The 17,631-nt window shown below is 40.6% G+C and overlaps 1 protein-coding gene across 2 annotated transcripts; it reads left to right on the top strand.

Moving 5' to 3' along the window:
* Positions 1-1,528: 1,528 nt before the first annotated feature.
* septin7b (septin 7b) lies at positions 1,529-17,583 on the top strand. 2 transcript variants are annotated; one of them, XM_084358221.1, is made up of 14 exons: positions 1,529-1,819; positions 2,307-2,409; positions 4,126-4,232; positions 5,642-5,742; positions 5,884-6,018; positions 10,160-10,277; positions 11,011-11,103; positions 11,215-11,311; positions 11,656-11,707; positions 11,948-12,076; positions 12,927-12,947; positions 14,334-14,469; positions 15,276-15,418; positions 16,279-17,583. In XM_084358221.1, exons 1-14 carry the CDS (start codon positions 1,778-1,780, stop codon positions 16,316-16,318), a joined length of 1,317 nt encoding a protein of 438 aa, XP_084214347.1. In that variant the 5' UTR covers positions 1,529-1,777; the 3' UTR covers positions 16,319-17,583. The 2 variants fall into 2 exon arrangements, with proteins under 2 accessions (XP_084214347.1, XP_084214348.1); XM_084358222.1 differs by lacking the exon at positions 12,927-12,947 and having other exon boundaries at positions 1,538-1,819.
* The last annotated feature ends 48 nt before the right edge of the window (positions 17,584-17,631 follow it).

The following is a 17,631-nucleotide window of genomic DNA, read 5'->3' as shown; positions in this document are numbered from 1 at the left end:
GTTATCGCGAGGCTGGAGCGTTCCTCCCTTTGTGATTCACGTACATTCTACGTCAGGATTTCAACGTACGTTCGCTGAGCGCGGGAGGCGTTGCGTGCCTCAAAGTGCGTAACTCGAGCAAAAGCGGCGAGAAGGGGGAATGTCGGCTTGTGAATGATCGTTTTTTGAGGCGGCAGGGGAGCGTCAACGTTATGGGTGAGACTGCTGCGGGCAGATACTGACACGACTTATTCAGGAACATTTGTTATAAACTCCAACTGTGATCATTTGTGTTGGATTTGTTTCGCTCATGGTACTATTTGGCTTTGCCGCTGTTTAGCTTCTGCAGTTGTCTGAGCAACCAACGCCCAGTCGTCCGCCTACAGTTGGATGGTGTGCTAGCATGCTAGCTAGCTGCCTAGCTAGTTGTTAGCCTGGGTCTCGCTAGCAGGCTGCATGATCTAACCGGAGTGTCATTTCCTGTCTTTAGCTCTTCAGCAAAGTATTCTAGTAAACGTTTATGTGTGTATTATAAGCGAACACAGTAAACCACGTTAACACTCCTTTTAGGACGACGGTGTTTTGTGTTAAAATGTGTCTACAAATACTAGCAATTTGACTAACGAGCTAAGTAAGTGTCGTATGTTGGATTAAACAGCTCGCGTTAATGCTAACTTGTTTGAACCTATGGGGGAAACGAAATGTAACGTTAGAGCTTTGTATTCATATTCTGCTTAAACGAGATCATGTTAAATAGTCCCGCATAATGCGGAATACAGCCCCAGTACCTAAGCATTACATTTGTACATGAGGACCTTTACAAAGTGCTTCTTCAAACGGGGCGAGCAACCACTTTGTGTCGTCTGTGTGCCCGTGATGGGGGTTGCATTAGTGTGCGATCAATAATTTGATTAAACTGCCATGAGTGGAGCATCTAGGTTAGGCAATGGAAGCCAAACCAGGAAGATGTATCAGGGTTAGGTATAAGGAGGTTACGGCTGCCATCTAATCTGGATTACAGTGGATCTAGTACCTTAAGGTTCATGTTTTGACTTTAAGTTCATTGGCTTCTGCCTCCAAGGCAGAAAACTGGATCTGGTTTCCCCTCAGACTGAAACAACAAACTGTTCTGCTGAGGAAAACCTTTTTAAAATTTGTACAAGCATACTATAATTTAGTCATCAACCTGCCACCACTTCCTTTATCAGAGCTGACAGACATAACCGGAAAGGCGACAGACAGCTGTCATTTTAAAATGACAGTGCTCAAATTTTCTTCTCAGCTTTTCTGATTTAAAACAATCGGCTTTGATAAAAGATGTTTGGAGATGATTTGCAAGGTAATGTCTTTGCAAAATCCATAGTGCAATGATTCACAAACTGAAGTTGTAAAATGCTGCAGAGATTAAAACTGCACATCCTGTAGGCAAATCAGCATATTAAGTCAGAGCGTCACACAGAAGACATGTGGGCTGTAGTTAGTAGGCAGGAGATGCTCCGGCGTGAGAGACAGAAATCCACTCCTAGCCATGGGCCAAAAGAAAAAGCTGAAACAGTCAATGGACCTTGCTTTATGGTACCACTGACATTAAAGGAGCAAGTGGAGTGGAATATGTACAACACTGGCCAAGTGTCTGTGTTGTTACTGTACCCCAGATCATGAATCATTTTGCCCCAGGCTTCTCAGCTTGGGAAACTGATGCTGGAGAGAGAATGGGTTGTTTGTCAGATGGCCTGACATTGATTCTCTGTTGCTTTTTTGTTTTTGTGCTCTGTCCCTTTGCTTTCTGACCCTGGGAATGCTGGCTTTTCCTGCACACTGGGACCACATCACAACAGCTGTAAGTATTGAAATTATATCTATGATTTAAATAACTGCCATTACATATGGACAAGCAGCATTCAGGTCAGAAGAACGTCATTTTGAAGTTTACTTGAGAGCTCAACATCTCCGGTGTAACGACTGTTTCCTCTTTAATTACAATTTTTAAAAAGTAAGGCATGATATATGACACATCTAGAATATTTCCATTTGATTTAATGGTGGCATTTTGGATATGAATATTTTATTCAATGTAAGTGATTTATCTTTAATGAAATCTGGAATAAGCAGATGCAGACTGTCAAACTGTATTATAAAAATGCTTTGTCTGACTTTGAATCTACTTAAAGGGAACATTAGGATTCAGGTGGGGGTTTTTTTTCTTCAGTTTTGGCAGCATGGGAATACAGATTCAAACTTTTCTTTTAAGCTTTGCAGCTAAAGCGGGGGTGCAAGATTAGATTTCTTTATGGTTTTGATGTGTGTATTTTTTTTCTGTCTTACAGCAGCAAAAGAATCTGGAGGGATATGTCGGCTTTGCAAGCCTCCCAAACCAAGTGTACAGGAAGTCTGTCAAGAGGGGCTTTGAGTTCACCCTGATGGTTGTTGGTAAGAAGAACATACGCTGCTGTGTTTGCTCTTGTTTTTAATGAATCATTTCATTGTATTTGTTGCGGTTGGCATTACAGTCTGTGGTTTGTTTTGGAGAGCACGAGAGAGATTTTTTGGGTGCGTGTGTGTGGAGCCATATTTTTGTACAAGGGACATGCCCTGAGCTTTGTAGTGTTAATTTCTGAGTCAGAGAGGAGGGGACCATTGCATTGCTGTTATTCAAATTAATCTTGATGTCAGGTCCTTGACTTTTTCTGCCAGAACAGACACATTTGGGATGCATTTATCTAGAGCTGCACTCAGCAAATCATAAACGCAGACATTCTTTTAAAATGCCTGGATGTGGTGGTTGACACCGGGCCAAGATCCTCCTCGGCTGATCAGTCCCTGTTTGGAGGGAAAATGCTTCCTCGGGTCAAAACCATTTCCTGTGGTGGGACCAGCAGAATTCGTACCCAGCATGCCTCTAAGAATAGCACATCTCCCGTTGTGATAGCAACACTTCGTTTCTACAGGCTTTTTGCTTACAGTGCTGCTGATAGACGTCAGTCAGTGTGCAGTCTTTTCATTGCTGTTATTTACATTAGAACATCCTCATAAAAAGCCACTTGAATTTCATTTGCTCTTGTTTCACGCAGCGCCCTCTGTAAAAGCTGCTAGATGGTCACCAAGTGGTCCTCCGGGACCTGTGAATGCTTTAATGTGTTTTCGACAAATAACCTCATTTTGGGAACAATTTCGGCAAAAGATAGAAACGGTATTGCGTCTAGCAACAAGGAAAGTAGAGGAGGTCCTCTGGGATTGGTGATAGTTAAAAGCTTGCCATTGTTTTTTTGGAATCACTCTCTTCCATGGACACACACACACGCACGCAATATTAAGCTTTCCTTGGCTCTGATGAGCTGTGTGCCCACATGTCCCTGCCGTGCAACGCAATGCGTCACCAATGTGGTGTGAAAGAGAAAAGGAGGAGGATGAAAGATAAAGGCAGGGAACGAGAGAGATGGGACCGGTATTACCAGCAGTGACTGGCACGTCTGCCCATGCCTCATGAAACTCGTGAACCAACAACCTGTTCACTCAACGTTGCAATCAGCTCAATTCACAGGCCTGTCATCACTTCATGTTGCTGTGCTTTTAACAGGCGAATACCCATAGCGCATTGTCACATGCCATGCATAAAACCAACGACAGACAAATGTTACCGAATGAGCTCCACAGATTACCCTTTGGCTGTAGCTTGGGTGTAAATGGTGGCTCATTAAATATTGACTTGTGGCCATCAGCCAAGGCAGGCAGTGTCAGTGGTCATTTCCACTAATGATCCTTTTCATTGGAGCTTGGAAACTGGGCACACAATGGCCAGCCAAGCTTGAGAAGCCTCCCAGACTGCACAGCCAGTCAGCTGAACATAACAAGAGCCATTGTCAGTGTTGTGTCCTTAGCCTTTGAACTGTAAACCCAAATGGATTAATGTCTTGGACAAATGTCAGTCTCAACTGCGGATAGCACATGACCTTTAATTGTCATTTAGATGCCAACAGTGATCTTTGTGTGGACATAATTCAGAGGGTTGGGTTCTTGTAATAGGAATGTTGTATTCAAGTTATGCAAAGCCTTACCATCTGACCAACTGCCTAAATATAACCTGAATGTAATTGGTCAGTGTGTTCCTGAAGTACTGATTTGTCTTCTGCTTTTGCTTTTTTACAGGTGAGTCAGGGTTGGGCAAATCCACGTTGATCAACTCTCTGTTCCTCACAGACCTGTATTCAGCAGAGTATCCTGGTCCTTCGCATAGAATCAAAAAGACTGTACAGGTACATTGAAACAAATATGAGCTGAGGTGTTTCACACGGTGTTAAAAACACATCCACAGTGTGAGCATGTGCTGCGACCAAAAAAACAGCTACAGAAGTGAAATTGCCGCTGGGTGTTTTTGTTTAATACAGCTCAAAGTAGATCAAATATCAGAGTGGGGAGATTGCACAGTTCAATAAACAACATTGAAATGTGTTACAGGCTGTGGCTGGTAACATTTTCTAACCCACCAGCAGCTCTGGCAGCTGTCCAAACCATCATTTTGAAGTACTATTTGAGAATGTGGCCACAGAACCAACAAATATAGATCTGTGTTTTATACATAATTGCCTACTTAATTATCTGTTTTTTTCCACTGTGTTCTCAACTATGTAGCTCTCAAGTAGATGAATTGCCTTTCATCCCGCTAAGATGAATACAGCAAATTAAACTTCTTTGCTCGCTCGTTCACAACATCAGCTGGAGCATTAACAAAGATACCACATTATTATGAAAACACACATGAATGGGCTGTTTATAAAACATTGTGATTTACAATATCACAGTGACAGAGAACTTGCTCTGTTGAATACAGAATCATTTTCTTTCTCACCATACGTCATGCGAACTGATTAACAAAGAACACAGAAATAGTTCCTACAGGCACTTAAAAAAAACTAAAATCCCCTTTCTTAAGCTGTTTTATCACAAATATAAATGGCACAAAAAGCCAGTAATTATAACACTGAACTGACTCCAACTTTCCTTCATATCCTCTGCAGTTTTTAGCCAGTGTAGACATGAAATAGGTCTTAAATTGTGTTCATAATAGTCTTAAAAACTGTAAAAAGTCCTAAATTTAACTTGTTAAACTAACTAACGTTCAACGTAAGGACATCATCTGAATGTTTTAAGGAGACGAGAAAGTCTGTTTCTTTTAGATTTATTTTATCTTATTCGATCGAGCTGTGTTAACAGCTCTCTTGGTTTGTAAAAAATCGATTTTACCACACTGTGAAGAGGTTTGACTGACTCCGTAAGAGATGCAGTAAAAGCCTTATTTTAAAAAAGTCAGGATGACTGTCTGTTCCTTCCATAAAGTCCATCTTACTTAATTACACAACGCTGTCCTGAATCTTCAGTGCCTCAAGTGCTGCACTTTATCTGTCTGGCTCCTGACTGACAGTATTTCTATCTCCAGATGCTTGTGTGCGTCTCTGGTTTCTCAACATAGTTAACTAATAGCACAGTCTGGGATGGCGTGTTGCTACATGCTGCTAGCTTTAAGTGTTTTCTGTGTGAACTGTGTGATCTGTGATGCTACTATCTCACATTGATACTGGTTTTACATTTCCTGATTAAACCGTTTAAGGCACAGTTTGTGGCAGAAGTAAACACAGTGTGCCCTTTATTCTTTCTCCTGTGTCAGGTGGAGCAGTCCAAAGTTTTAATAAAGGAAGGCGGTGTCCAGCTGCTGCTCACAATAGTTGACACCCCAGGGTTTGGAGATGCTGTTGACAACAGCAACTGGTAAGGATCGCCATAACTTCAGCTCAGCACAGATAATATTCCTTCACTTATAATCCTTAAAAACTCTCTGACATTCCTATTTCACGGGGGGGACTTCTCAGTCTTTGTTTCTTAACGGAAGCTGTAATTTGTGTTATGCAGCTGGCAGCCAATCATCGACCACATAGACAGCAAGTTCGAAGACTACCTGAACTCAGAATCCCGGGTGAACAGACGGCAGATGCCCGACAGCCGGATCCACTGCTGCCTGTACTTCATCGCCCCCTCGGGACATGGGTGAGTCTGGGACACAAATTAATAACAAAATGCTTTTATTCAGAGCGGCCTACAACCACCCATGTTGTTAATATGTGCTGACCCAGTTAGAATCAGGAGCTTGAATCACCACTTCCTTGTTAAATACAAAGAATAGAGGATGGTCGTAAAGGACGTATTGGATTGGAGAAAGGAAAGGGTTGGACACGGGAACAGTGAGAGGAAATGAGTAAAAAATAGTGGAAGGAGGGAAATGAAGGGTCAAGAATGCCCCAAAGGTCAGAGAAGCAGGGTTGTGACTGGAAGTGAAGGGTGCTGGTTCAGGTCTCTGTGCAGTCTGTAAAAATCAAAGGAAGGATAGCCAGTAATGCCCTTACTCCATTTGCATTGAAGCACAGTACAGCTTAGTGGCCAACAGCACGAAGCTGTGGTCACGCTGAGCAGCTCTTAAGTGTGTGCAGTAAATATGCGTGTTGTCTTACTCTATCTTCTACACTCACTGCCTCCAGGCCGTTGCAGTAAATGATCATGTGAGACTGCTCATCTTGCAAAATAAGGGTTAAAACTTTAAGCTTGCAGATGGAATAAAATGAGGGGGGGGCATGAGCAATACAGAGAGAGACGCTGGCAAAACGCCCAGCAGATGATACTGATCGCCAAATGTTGCATAAAGACGCAACTGTATGGAATTTAATCTGTCGTGTTTATTATTCCCATCAGATCTTCTACAGCTAGCTGACAGCTCAAATGTGCTCATCTAGTCTTTCCTTTTAAGAAGAGTAGGTGTCTTGTGTGATGCACAATCGAGTCAAAGAGTAGAAAGTGTGGGAGTAGTGAAATTGAGAAGCTTCAGAGGTTATTTCCTCCCCTGAAAATAAAAGGCTGATATTCAGTTGACAACTCGGTTAAATGCATTTGTTCTTTTTGGTGAATTTATTGTCTTGTATTTTATTGCAGAATACAACACGACAAACACACAACAAATACACTTCTATATACCCAAAAAACCTTTAACTCTTATGATGGGTTATATTATATTATCTCTGCAAACATCTTGATTGGTGACTCTCAAGATAATTAATAAAATGTCCCCATATCTGAAGATCTCCTCCTCACGTGTATTAAGACACACATCAGAATTATCTGATGTGTGTCTGATGTGGTCTTTGTAGTAAATAAGTATAATTTCTGCATGGAAATATTTAGAGTGGCAGCTAGTCCTTTTCCCTCATTAAAATTTCCAGAAAATATGATTATGAAAATATTTTTCATTTCACAAGTTGAACTGCTGGACACGAGATGTTTCCTACTGCACTGTCGAGCCCATTCTCAGTGTTTGTGCACCAGAGGCTTCAAGGTTCGTCATCACATTTGTGTTATGCTGAATACTGGACCAGGATCTGACAAATTACAAATTACGCTTTTAGGCCTGCCAGTTAAATCTGATTTTCAATGGGCACAGAGAAAATTAAATTTATTCAGCTGAAGGACAAGAAAAGAAGAAAAACAATTTTTTTGACTTGATAGGGACTCTAAAAACTCTGTATTTGTCCCCTTTGTGACCTCGGTTTGTTTTTCCACGGCCGGGCTGTTAAACTTTCAAACCCATGTCCAACTGTAGGCGCCACAGTGCTCTTCCAGGCAGTCTCAACACAGTGTTTAGCCTTCAGTGAACATTAAATGACTATCTCTGTTTTGTTTTGTTTTTTTGCAGCTGACAGTCTTAACTCAGGTGGAAGTAGTCCAAGAATAGATACCTGAGGGCAGACGGGTAACTCAGTAGAAATGATATCTGATGTAGTTTGTTTGACCTGTTAACAGAATTTTCACATTTTTGGGCAGCTACAGAGAAAGTGGAATAATGTGCCTTGTTCTAGCCCTGATTTATTACTTGGATCAGGTTTAGGTTTAGGATAAATTCTTTGCAAATCATCAAAACGATAAAGTCGAGTATTATCATTATCCATATCCATCATTTTGCTAATCCCTCAGATTTTAATGCCAGGGTCACTTCCGTCTGCAGAAAATCTGTGATTTCCCCAGCCTCTATTCAAGGCTCTTGACCTTTTCTTTAAAAACAAAAAAATACAAATGGAGCTTCTGCTGTTTGCCATTGTAGTGCAGGATACTGTTGTTTGTGTCCCAGTTCGTGTTTATGCAAATGTCCACTGTGTGCTCACATTAAAGCTGTTGACCGTGACTTACTGTAAACAATGAAGAAGGCTCTGTCCTTCTCTCTCCTCGTGCTTTTTCTCTCCTCTTTCCTCGGCCTCTCCGTCCGTCCTCTGTGAGACATTGTGTTTGTACAAGTCAGCCCTCTGTACCCACACAAGCAGTGTGTTAGCCTTGAGGATGGGCAGCGTATGTTCTCATACACACACACAGAGCATCCCCTCATAACACCAGCTGACAGCTCTCACACAGAATCACAATGACCTCCAACACTGAGAGACAATCTGGACATTGAGCACCCAGCTGAACTGTGGTGGCAGCTTTTCTGAGGACGGTGACTCATGATGGAAAAGATCGCCCACATCAATCTCTGTTAAATCATTAACTGCGGCTTTTCCCAAACTGTGGTTGAACCCAATTATCAGAGGGGTTTGCTGACACTGTCAACATCAGCAAGTAGAGCTGAAAGTCAATTAATCACTTCAGTCATTTATCAAGCAAAAGTGATGAAAAAATGCCACAATTTCTTATGTTCCAGCTTCCTACATGTGCAGATTTGCTGCTTCTTTGTCAGCTATCATCGTAAAGTGAATTCATTTTAGTTTTGGACATTTAGGTCAAACAAAACAAGACATTTTTACACTTCATCTCAGGCTATGGGGAGTTGTAATTGGCATTTTTTCACTATTTGTTGACATGTAATTGATAAAATGATCAGAGGAAAAATTTGGCTCTTTAATTAATAATTAGAATAATCATTAATAGTTGCAGATCAATCAGAAAGTATGTTTGAAAATATGAGTGTAAAATAAGAAACAAGACAATTGCAGGGAAAGTAATAATAATATACTATACTGTTTGTTGGGATTTTGAATATACATTTGTCATTGTCTCAAATATGTGTCAATTTTGGCTAGATTTTTTGATTCTGTCCCAAAATAATTGACCCTGTTTGTTAGTTAAAGTTTAGTGTTGGTTCCCTCTCAGCAATGACATCAGCTCAGGACATGTTGTGCATAGCTTGAGTAGCTGAATTGCTGCTTGCCAACAGCATATCCTCCTGGTCAGTTTGTGTACGATCAAAGCAGTGAAATGTGGCAGAACACCAGGCCTGTTTTTATTGTAATTTATCCAACATTTAGTGTGTTTCATTGACTCAGATATTGCTGCTGTACAATGAAACTATGAAAAATCGATGTCAGACAACATTAAGCAATAAACAGTTAGTCATACTCACACTTCTGTTAATCATACAGTGCTTGCTCCATGGACCAACTGTCGTATTTCATTGTTGGGTTTATCATAAAAGTTTATTAGCATCAGATTTGTCACCTGTTAATGACGTTCGTAGGATCTGATGAGTAGAGCAGCAGTGAAGTAGTTTTATTGTAATAACTGTTGTTCTTAGCTGTAACATCCTGGTTTTCAGTGCAGCACTATGTGTTTTTTTAAATAGATCCACATTGGTTGTTGGCAACGTGACAAACATGCATCCCACTGTTAATACTGTATCAGATTCTGCTTCAGGCAGATTCAACTCAGACGGATATTTCCACTGTACCTTCAAAGAGTCTAATAAAGATTATATCGAAATGCGAAGCTATAACTCAGTAATTCAGCCATGTCAAATGTTATTTATTCGGCTCATAAACAGCCAAGAATAGCAACGCTTTCTCACGACTATAAGGTCATTTTCTTAGACATTACAAACATCAGTCAGGCGTCACAGATACTTCTCTATATTTGGTTAAGCTCCATTTCTCCTTGTGTTGTCTAAAGAAGGGCTGACCAAGAAAACGTTATCAGAAGTAAATCCAAAAGCCAGTCAGCCGCAAAAATGCCCTGCAATGACAAAAATGAACTCCACAACTGTTTGATTCATTGTTTTGTGCTTAAATGTGCTAGAATGGCTAGAAAATAAGATACAGTATATCAATACTAAGTACAAGGTACAAAGTGTTAGTGAAGCTATATCTTTATCTCCTTGCAGACTGAAGCCCTTGGACATTGAGTTCATGAAACGGTTGCATGAGAAAGTCAATGTCATCCCGCTGATCGCCAAAGCAGACACCCTCACCCCAGAGGAATGCCAACAGTTCAAGAAACAGGTCAGTAGTTTCCCCAGCTGCACACTACTGCAGAAAAAAATAGCCAAGAGCGTTTTTTTTGTTTTTTTTTCACTGTGGTCATCGGTATCTTGGCAGAGAAGTGCATCCTGAAGCAAACCCAAATAAAGTAGAACCTCTTTGGTGCTACAGCTGTTTGTACGACGATGTGTGGAAGGTTTTCTGTAAATTATTCATATGTATGAACACAAAAAGAGACTGAGAAGTAGTTCCTTTCTTTATGTAGTTTTGTGTGATTTGTTGTGCTTTGTAACAAACATAGTTGGTAGACATCTTTTAACCAGTCATATAAAGTTTGAATTAATTTAATTAAGGAGCATAACGGGTAACATCAGAGCCTTCACTTTGAACATTTTTGACATCGTCAACATCAAGCTATGCTTAAACTGACATCAGTGAACTGCATGAAGTCACTGTATAACACCAGATAGGGTGAGGAGAGTGGATACTGGTTTGTAAGTGAATATATGAGATATCTACAAGAAAGAAAATGTTGCTTCTAGTGTCACATGTTTCAGTTACTTTAGTTTACTCAAGTAACTACGCAAGACATTTGTTAGACGCAAAATTCTGCATGTCTTCAAAGCAGAGTATGGAGAGCACATCTCTTGATTAAATAAATGTATTTTTCCTGACTCAACATTAGATTAAGGAGGCTAATGTTTCCAATTAGCTCTGCCAGAAGTTTCTAAAAGATCCTCTCTTTTGCTGCCAGATCATGCGGGAAATCCAAGAGCACAAAATCAAGATCTACGAGTTCCCTGAGACGGACGACGAAGAAGAGAACAGGCTGGTGAAGAAGATAAAGGTACTATATGTCACCTGACACGTCATATTGCGTATGTGTTCTAGTTTGTTCTTGTCAAACCCGGACTCAAGCACTTAATGTTAATGAGTCCAAATGTTGATCTTTTGCTAGGACAAGTTGCCGCTGGCTGTAGTAGGAAGCAACACCATCATCGAGGTGAACAGCAAGAGGGTCAGAGGGAGACAATACCCCTGGGGGGTTGCAGAAGGTATGAAGGTTTCGTTACCACAGTGAAAAATGTTTAAATTGTGAATTACCCTTGAAGAAATTGAATAAGTGATGCATCCAAATGAATTTGGGCAACTGATGAAATTAGTAGGAGGCATAAAAATGAATCAGACTAAATATAAATAAAGTTAAGACTGTTGTGTTATTCTCCAACAAGTAAGGACAGTTCAACAGCATTCCTGAGAACAGGAGCTGAACATTACTTACGTTGCCCTGCATTGTTGAGTGCATCAGACCCAAGATGATACTGGATGTCTGAATAAACAAGGCGACATAATTATTATCCAGAGAATTGTCTGACTGGCTTCTTGTTTTCTCTTCTAGTTGAAAACAGCGACCACTGTGACTTCACCATCCTCAGGGACATGCTCATCAGGTACAAAAACAAAGATGATATCTAACCTGGAACATTTACAGTTAATAACCATCTCAGTTAACCAGGCAGTTAATAAACAAAGACAGTTTACGTTCAGGTTCTCTGATAATAAAAGATCTTAGATGTATCAGAGATTAAATAAATCAAATCAATATAACAATTTAACTGCAGAAGAAGCAGTTTGAAACATTACTCAGATGGCTTTTTGAATATATTGAATTGTTTGTTGTCTGTCTCCAGAACTCACATGCAGGACCTGAAGGACGTGACAAACAACGTCCACTATGAAAACTACCGCAGCAGGAAGCTGGCCGCTGTCACCTACAACGGAGTGGACAACAACAGGGCTAAAGGCCAACTCTCCACCAAGTAAGTGCTTTACAAAGTTACTAAAGACAACAGCTGTAGTCGCGGCAAGCAGGACAGGTTCACTTCTATATAATCTTATCCACCAAGTTCCTTAAATAATAAAAGGCTTTAGATTTATTACAAAATTGAATTTTCGAAAGACCAAAACATTTTTTTCTCATCATATAATGACAGTTACTTTTAGGACATATCGTCTGATTTTCTATAATTATGTTCTACTCTGTGTTGTATTCAAGATTTCATTAAAATTCTTGAATTTAACTTGATGAAACCTGCAGAAATCCTGAAAAAGCAACGTGAGATTGAGTTGTTGTCACATTATTTACTCCTGTCCTATATTTAGGTTCCAGCCAACGGAAAAAGTCTTGTTCATATATTTCCATTCTCCATTTGTTCTCTCCTTGTGGCGTTTGACAAACACCCAATGATTTTGCTTTTGTCGAAACCTCTGACTGTACTACTTTGCATAAAATCAAGCCACTGATTTTGATCAGTTTCCGTTCAAAGCACCACGCTGCTTTCTCATTCATGTAGACACAAGCAAATGGCTAACTCACTCAGCTATAATTCTGGCTCTACAGCTGAAAAAAAGCCTCACACTGCTAATGCTAACACACAGCTAAACATTTGATCGACTCTGTTAATATATTTGACACCCAGCTCACATAGCTGACATTATTGTTTCCAAGCTTTCATTTTTTCCATTTGCAGTGACAAAGTGGCTGAAATCACAGAACACGTCTAAAAGATGTTTTAGTGCATGACCTCATTATTGCATGCTGTGTGTGTCTGTGCGTGCGTGTGTGTGTCTGTGTGTGTGTGTTTGGTTGAATGTGTTTTTGTTTTTTAGACATGACACAGTTGAAGGAATGTAAGTGGTCATTTTTTCACTTTTTTTTGAGACCCTCGTGAATGATCTCTCTCCCTCCTTCCTCTTTTCTCCCAAGTTGGCTGCATTTGGGTGTTTTCTTTCCTCCATGTTGAATTACTGTAGGTTTTCTTTTCCCCCGACTTCCCCCTGTCAGTAGACATTTCCAGGAACAGCGGGAGAAAAACTATGAATTGCCACACTCATGAATATAGTTTGACGGCTATGAATGTGACAAAGCCTTGAACTCTTTCCACTGTTGCATTTATTGCTGCTGCTACCACCTCCTGCTGCTGCTTGGAGTAATAACAGAGACCTGTACATGAGAGCAATGGAGTGATTAAGAATGATTAGGAGATGCACCACATTAACATCAATTTATTAATTTGAAATTGCTCAAAGCCACAGCTGCTGGTGCGTTCCACCTTTAGTTGTCAACGTTCTCATCCAAGTGACATTTTACTCACATCAGAAACTAGAAAAAATAAAACCTCAACATATGATTCACCGACACAGTTGTTGGTAGTGCAGTGAAGCATTATGCACTTCTTGCAAGAGAGCGCTCTAGCTCACCCAGGTTACACGGTGCAAGAACAGGTGTTCTGGGTGTGTGTGTCTAATGTTGCTTTAAGATTGCATCGTTGTCTCCTTTAGCATCACCTCTTTTATTATATAATTTAAATCAGTCATAACACTGTCGTCTATCCTGACTATACATTACTCATAATCACAGGTAACCTCTCCATATTTAATGTCAGGTCTCTGTACACTCTCACACTGCAATAAAACATCCTGGTGAGCTTTACTAACATTTAACCCACCACGTGCACTAACAGTCAGTGTTCACAGGTGCCCTGCAGTAGCTTTGGGGTCCATCTTCTGGTTCTCAGAGATGTCTCGTGGTCGGTTTGGTCTCCTGCTCCTGTCAGCCTTGTTGGATCCCGTCCTTCCTGAAACTTTTCCCTTTTCTCCCTCCTGCACCCTGACATGATGCATTTCCTTGGGAAATGAGGGCTGATGTCGTCACGATATAATTTGAGATTTGTTCAGATCTTCTGCACAGCTTTCAGTCAGTCTAGGAGAGGAAACGTTGCATATTTTACTTTGACCTGTTTAATATGAAAGTAAAACATGCTCCTCATACTCCTTCCTCTTTATCGTCTTTTTCTTCCTCACGTTTAAATAAGATTTCTGTGTGCAGAACAAATTGGGTCAAAGAGTTGAGTTTGTTAAATACACTTAATTAACTTAAGTGAATTCAGTTAATTATCGTGACGACTCTAGTAATTACTGTTCACACTTTATCAGCAGACTGAGTAGGCCGGTGCTGGTGATGCTCTGCAGTGCGGGTCTAAATGTGTGTCTCTGTGTGTGCGTGTGTTTGTGCAGGAGTCCCCTGGCCCAGATGGAGGAGGAACGACGGGAGCATGTGACTAAGATGAAGAAGATGGAGATGGAGATGGAGCAGGTGTTTGAGATGAAAGTCAAGGAAAAAGTGCAGAAGCTCAAAGACTCTGAAGCTGAGGTAAAAACACACGCACACAAACACACGTACGTATGTGGTTTAATGAATTCTGCCGTTAATGCCCTCGTGAAGTTACTCATCTCTGTCTGGGCCCCTTCCTTCCTCTTATGCTGACGTGTTTCAGTGGTTAGAAGTGTGAGGGAGCTTTATGAGAGAGTGTTGCTGATTTGTCTAAATGTATGTTCTTTTTTCTAGTTCCCTCTTTTGTACTTGGCAGTTAATTTGTTTGTCTGCATGCAGTTTACATGTGTAACATGCAGACTGTTGGGATTATGTCTTTGTTGAACAATATCTGCTGATGATGGAAACAGTTTTTTTTCATTCTTTCCGTGTGTGTAGACCATTGCAGCATAGTCACCGCAACTCAACTGAACATGACAAGTTATTATATTTTTTGTACGCAGAAAAAACAGTCCGTGACATTATCTGACATTGCTGATAAAATGAAACATGAAGTCAGAGTCAGAACTGAAGCTCAAGGCCATGAAATGAAATGAAACATTAAGGTTAACCTCATGAATTTAATGTTGCCTTCAAGCCTTATTTCTGTCCAAGCATTTTCCCTTGTTTAGTCTGTTAAATCAGCTGAACATTTCTCTCTTTGCTTTTTTTTTCCACTGACACCAAACGGTTTAATTTATAGTTGAGCTCAAAAATATTGCAGCACAACGAGGCTCTTTGATTCAGTTAGAGTGCAATCTGTTTGAAGGCTTGTCTCTCTTCATTCTGTGTAGTGGGTATTGTAAACTGTAGAAATATATAAAAGAAAGTACTGATGTTCTCCTCTGTCTTGTGTCTCTCTGTAGCTTCAGCGGCGTCATGAGCAGATGAAGAAGAACCTGGAGGCTCAGCACAAGGAGCTGGAGGAGAAGAGACGTGTGTTTGAGGAGGAGAGAGCGAACTGGGAGGCCCAGCAGCGCCTGGAGCAGCAGAAATTGGAGGCCTCCAGGTACAACTCACACATGCACTCAATATCTTTAACAAACCCAAGTATTTAAGGTCCTATACCACGCACTGTGGGACTGACCTTAAGTATCATTGGAGGATAAATGGTGGACAGTAATGGATTAGTGCCACCTTGTGGCCATCTGGTCTTCCTGCAGAAAGAGAAAATTGATTTTCTCAAATTGCGTCAAAAATGGACAGACAGATCATCTGTAAGGAGTTTCTCACAGCGGCACAAGCAGCCCACGAAGCAGCCATTAGAATTGTCGGACTGGCTAACGGGTGTACCAGAGAAAATCCTTGTTGTCCTCATGGCCTGTCTGACCAATATTGAATTGTTGTGGTCTGTTTGTGTTTGCTGTGCCTGTTTTTGGAGACATTTATTTAATTGCTACGTGCTATTTGCTTGAATGGTTTGACAGAGCTAATGTCTTTATTTTTTACAGTATTTTTTCAAATTGCTGAAGAGAAAAATACCGCAATGTCATGTTTTTCCAGTATCGTGCAGGGCTATTAGTTACTCTTTTTTTCCAACTGAGCCCACCACGTGAAACCAGCGAGAGCACAGACAAATTCAGAATTCTCTCATGTGAAGACAATCGATGTTTGGTCAGCGTGATCAAAACCAATGGGTGTATTCAGCCAGTAACAATGGGTCACAAGTGCACTTTAATTACCTAGTTGGAGGGGTCACAGGGCAAAAATGTTCTGTGTACTTGTTGTACAGTGTTCTTTGGTATAAATGCATCAGTACTGTGTTGGCTTTTTAATATCTTATTTCTTACAGACATAACTCATAAAGTGATGGTTGTATTTGCTGCTCAAAGATCTGAAGGTAAACTGTGTGTTTCTCCTCTTCTGCAGAACCCTGGAGAAAAACAAAAAGAAAGGCAAGATCTTTTAAGAGACAGTCGGCAGGACCACCCCGGCTCGAGTTAATATTGTTTGCCAACGTTGCCGGTCAGGACGCCAGTGTGTGGCGCTGACATCACCCACCTCCTTCTCCCCCCCTTCTCCCTTCTTCTCCCCTCCCTCCTCCTTCTCCACCCCTCTCGTCCCCTGTCCCCGCTCTGTCTGCCAGCACAGCTGCGCTCCTGCTCCCAGCCACTAGAGGGGGGTACTGGGGGTATTATGGGCATGTGAGGAGGTGACGGGGGTCTTCATGTACGTACAGAGCCGCCACAACAGAGCCCCCTCGCTGCCTCGGGACTCATCATCGAAGAATGTTTTTTCCCTTAACGACAGAAATAAAGAAACCCATTTTAGAAAGGCCAAACCCATATTATTATTTTAATTATTATTATTATTGATGTTATTATTATTATTATTATTGTTGTTGTTATAACTGAATACTGTCCCCACCCCACACCCACCCCCACTTGCTGCTCTCTTTTTTTCATCCCAAGGTTGCTTTTAAATGACTGATGTGTACAGTTTTACAGAGAGCACTGCAGACAACAACAAAAAATACCCATGAGTCATGTTTGACTGTTTTACAATCAAGTTCTGGTGGATTTAATGTGTTTACAGATAAAAATGAAAGTAACAGTATATGAACATTAACCTGATCTTCCGTTATGTGTATTAAAGTAAGAAGAGGACGAGGCATTGACTAATCCTTTTTGTTTTGAGTGGTAAACCTTTAACCCTCTTATCAGTGCGCCAGTCAGCAGAGAAACCTGAGATCATGAAAAACAATAAAATGCACCTTGGGCCTTTTTATAGATAAAAAAAAAAAACAACAATGGCTAAAGCTTCTCTTTTTTCTGAAATGTAACGCTTTCTTTTTCCTCTGTGTTTAGCTATTTCCACTAGCCTTGGACCACCATTTATAATGTCATCATTAAGTGTTATATTTCACTTTAGTTTATTTTTATATATACCGAGCCAGCTGAAGTAACGACTTCTTTTGTATGTTTAGAAAATCCTCAGAGACTTGAGAGCAGCGTCCACTGTTGAGAAGAAACATGCTTTCATATGTTACAGTGATCCTGAACGCTTTAAAAAGAAAAAAAAAAAAAACAATATTTCAATCACTCTGCGGAAACGATCAGTGGGAAATGAAGAGTCAACACCGCAATTTGCTTTGGCTATGTACTCCATCTCTGTATTTTTAATTTTATTTTTCATTTGTATTGTACAAAGTCACTTAATAAACCTGTGATGATACTGAGGAGTGAAATGGTTTATTATGAATACTTTTTGTGAGGTGATGAT

Source organism: Pagrus pagrus (genome assembly GCF_965226575.1).
Source record: "Pagrus pagrus genome assembly, chromosome: 7".
NCBI classification, from domain to species: Eukaryota; Metazoa; Chordata; class Actinopteri; order Spariformes; family Sparidae; genus Pagrus; species Pagrus pagrus.
This window is presented reverse-complemented; position numbering and strand designations above follow the sequence as displayed.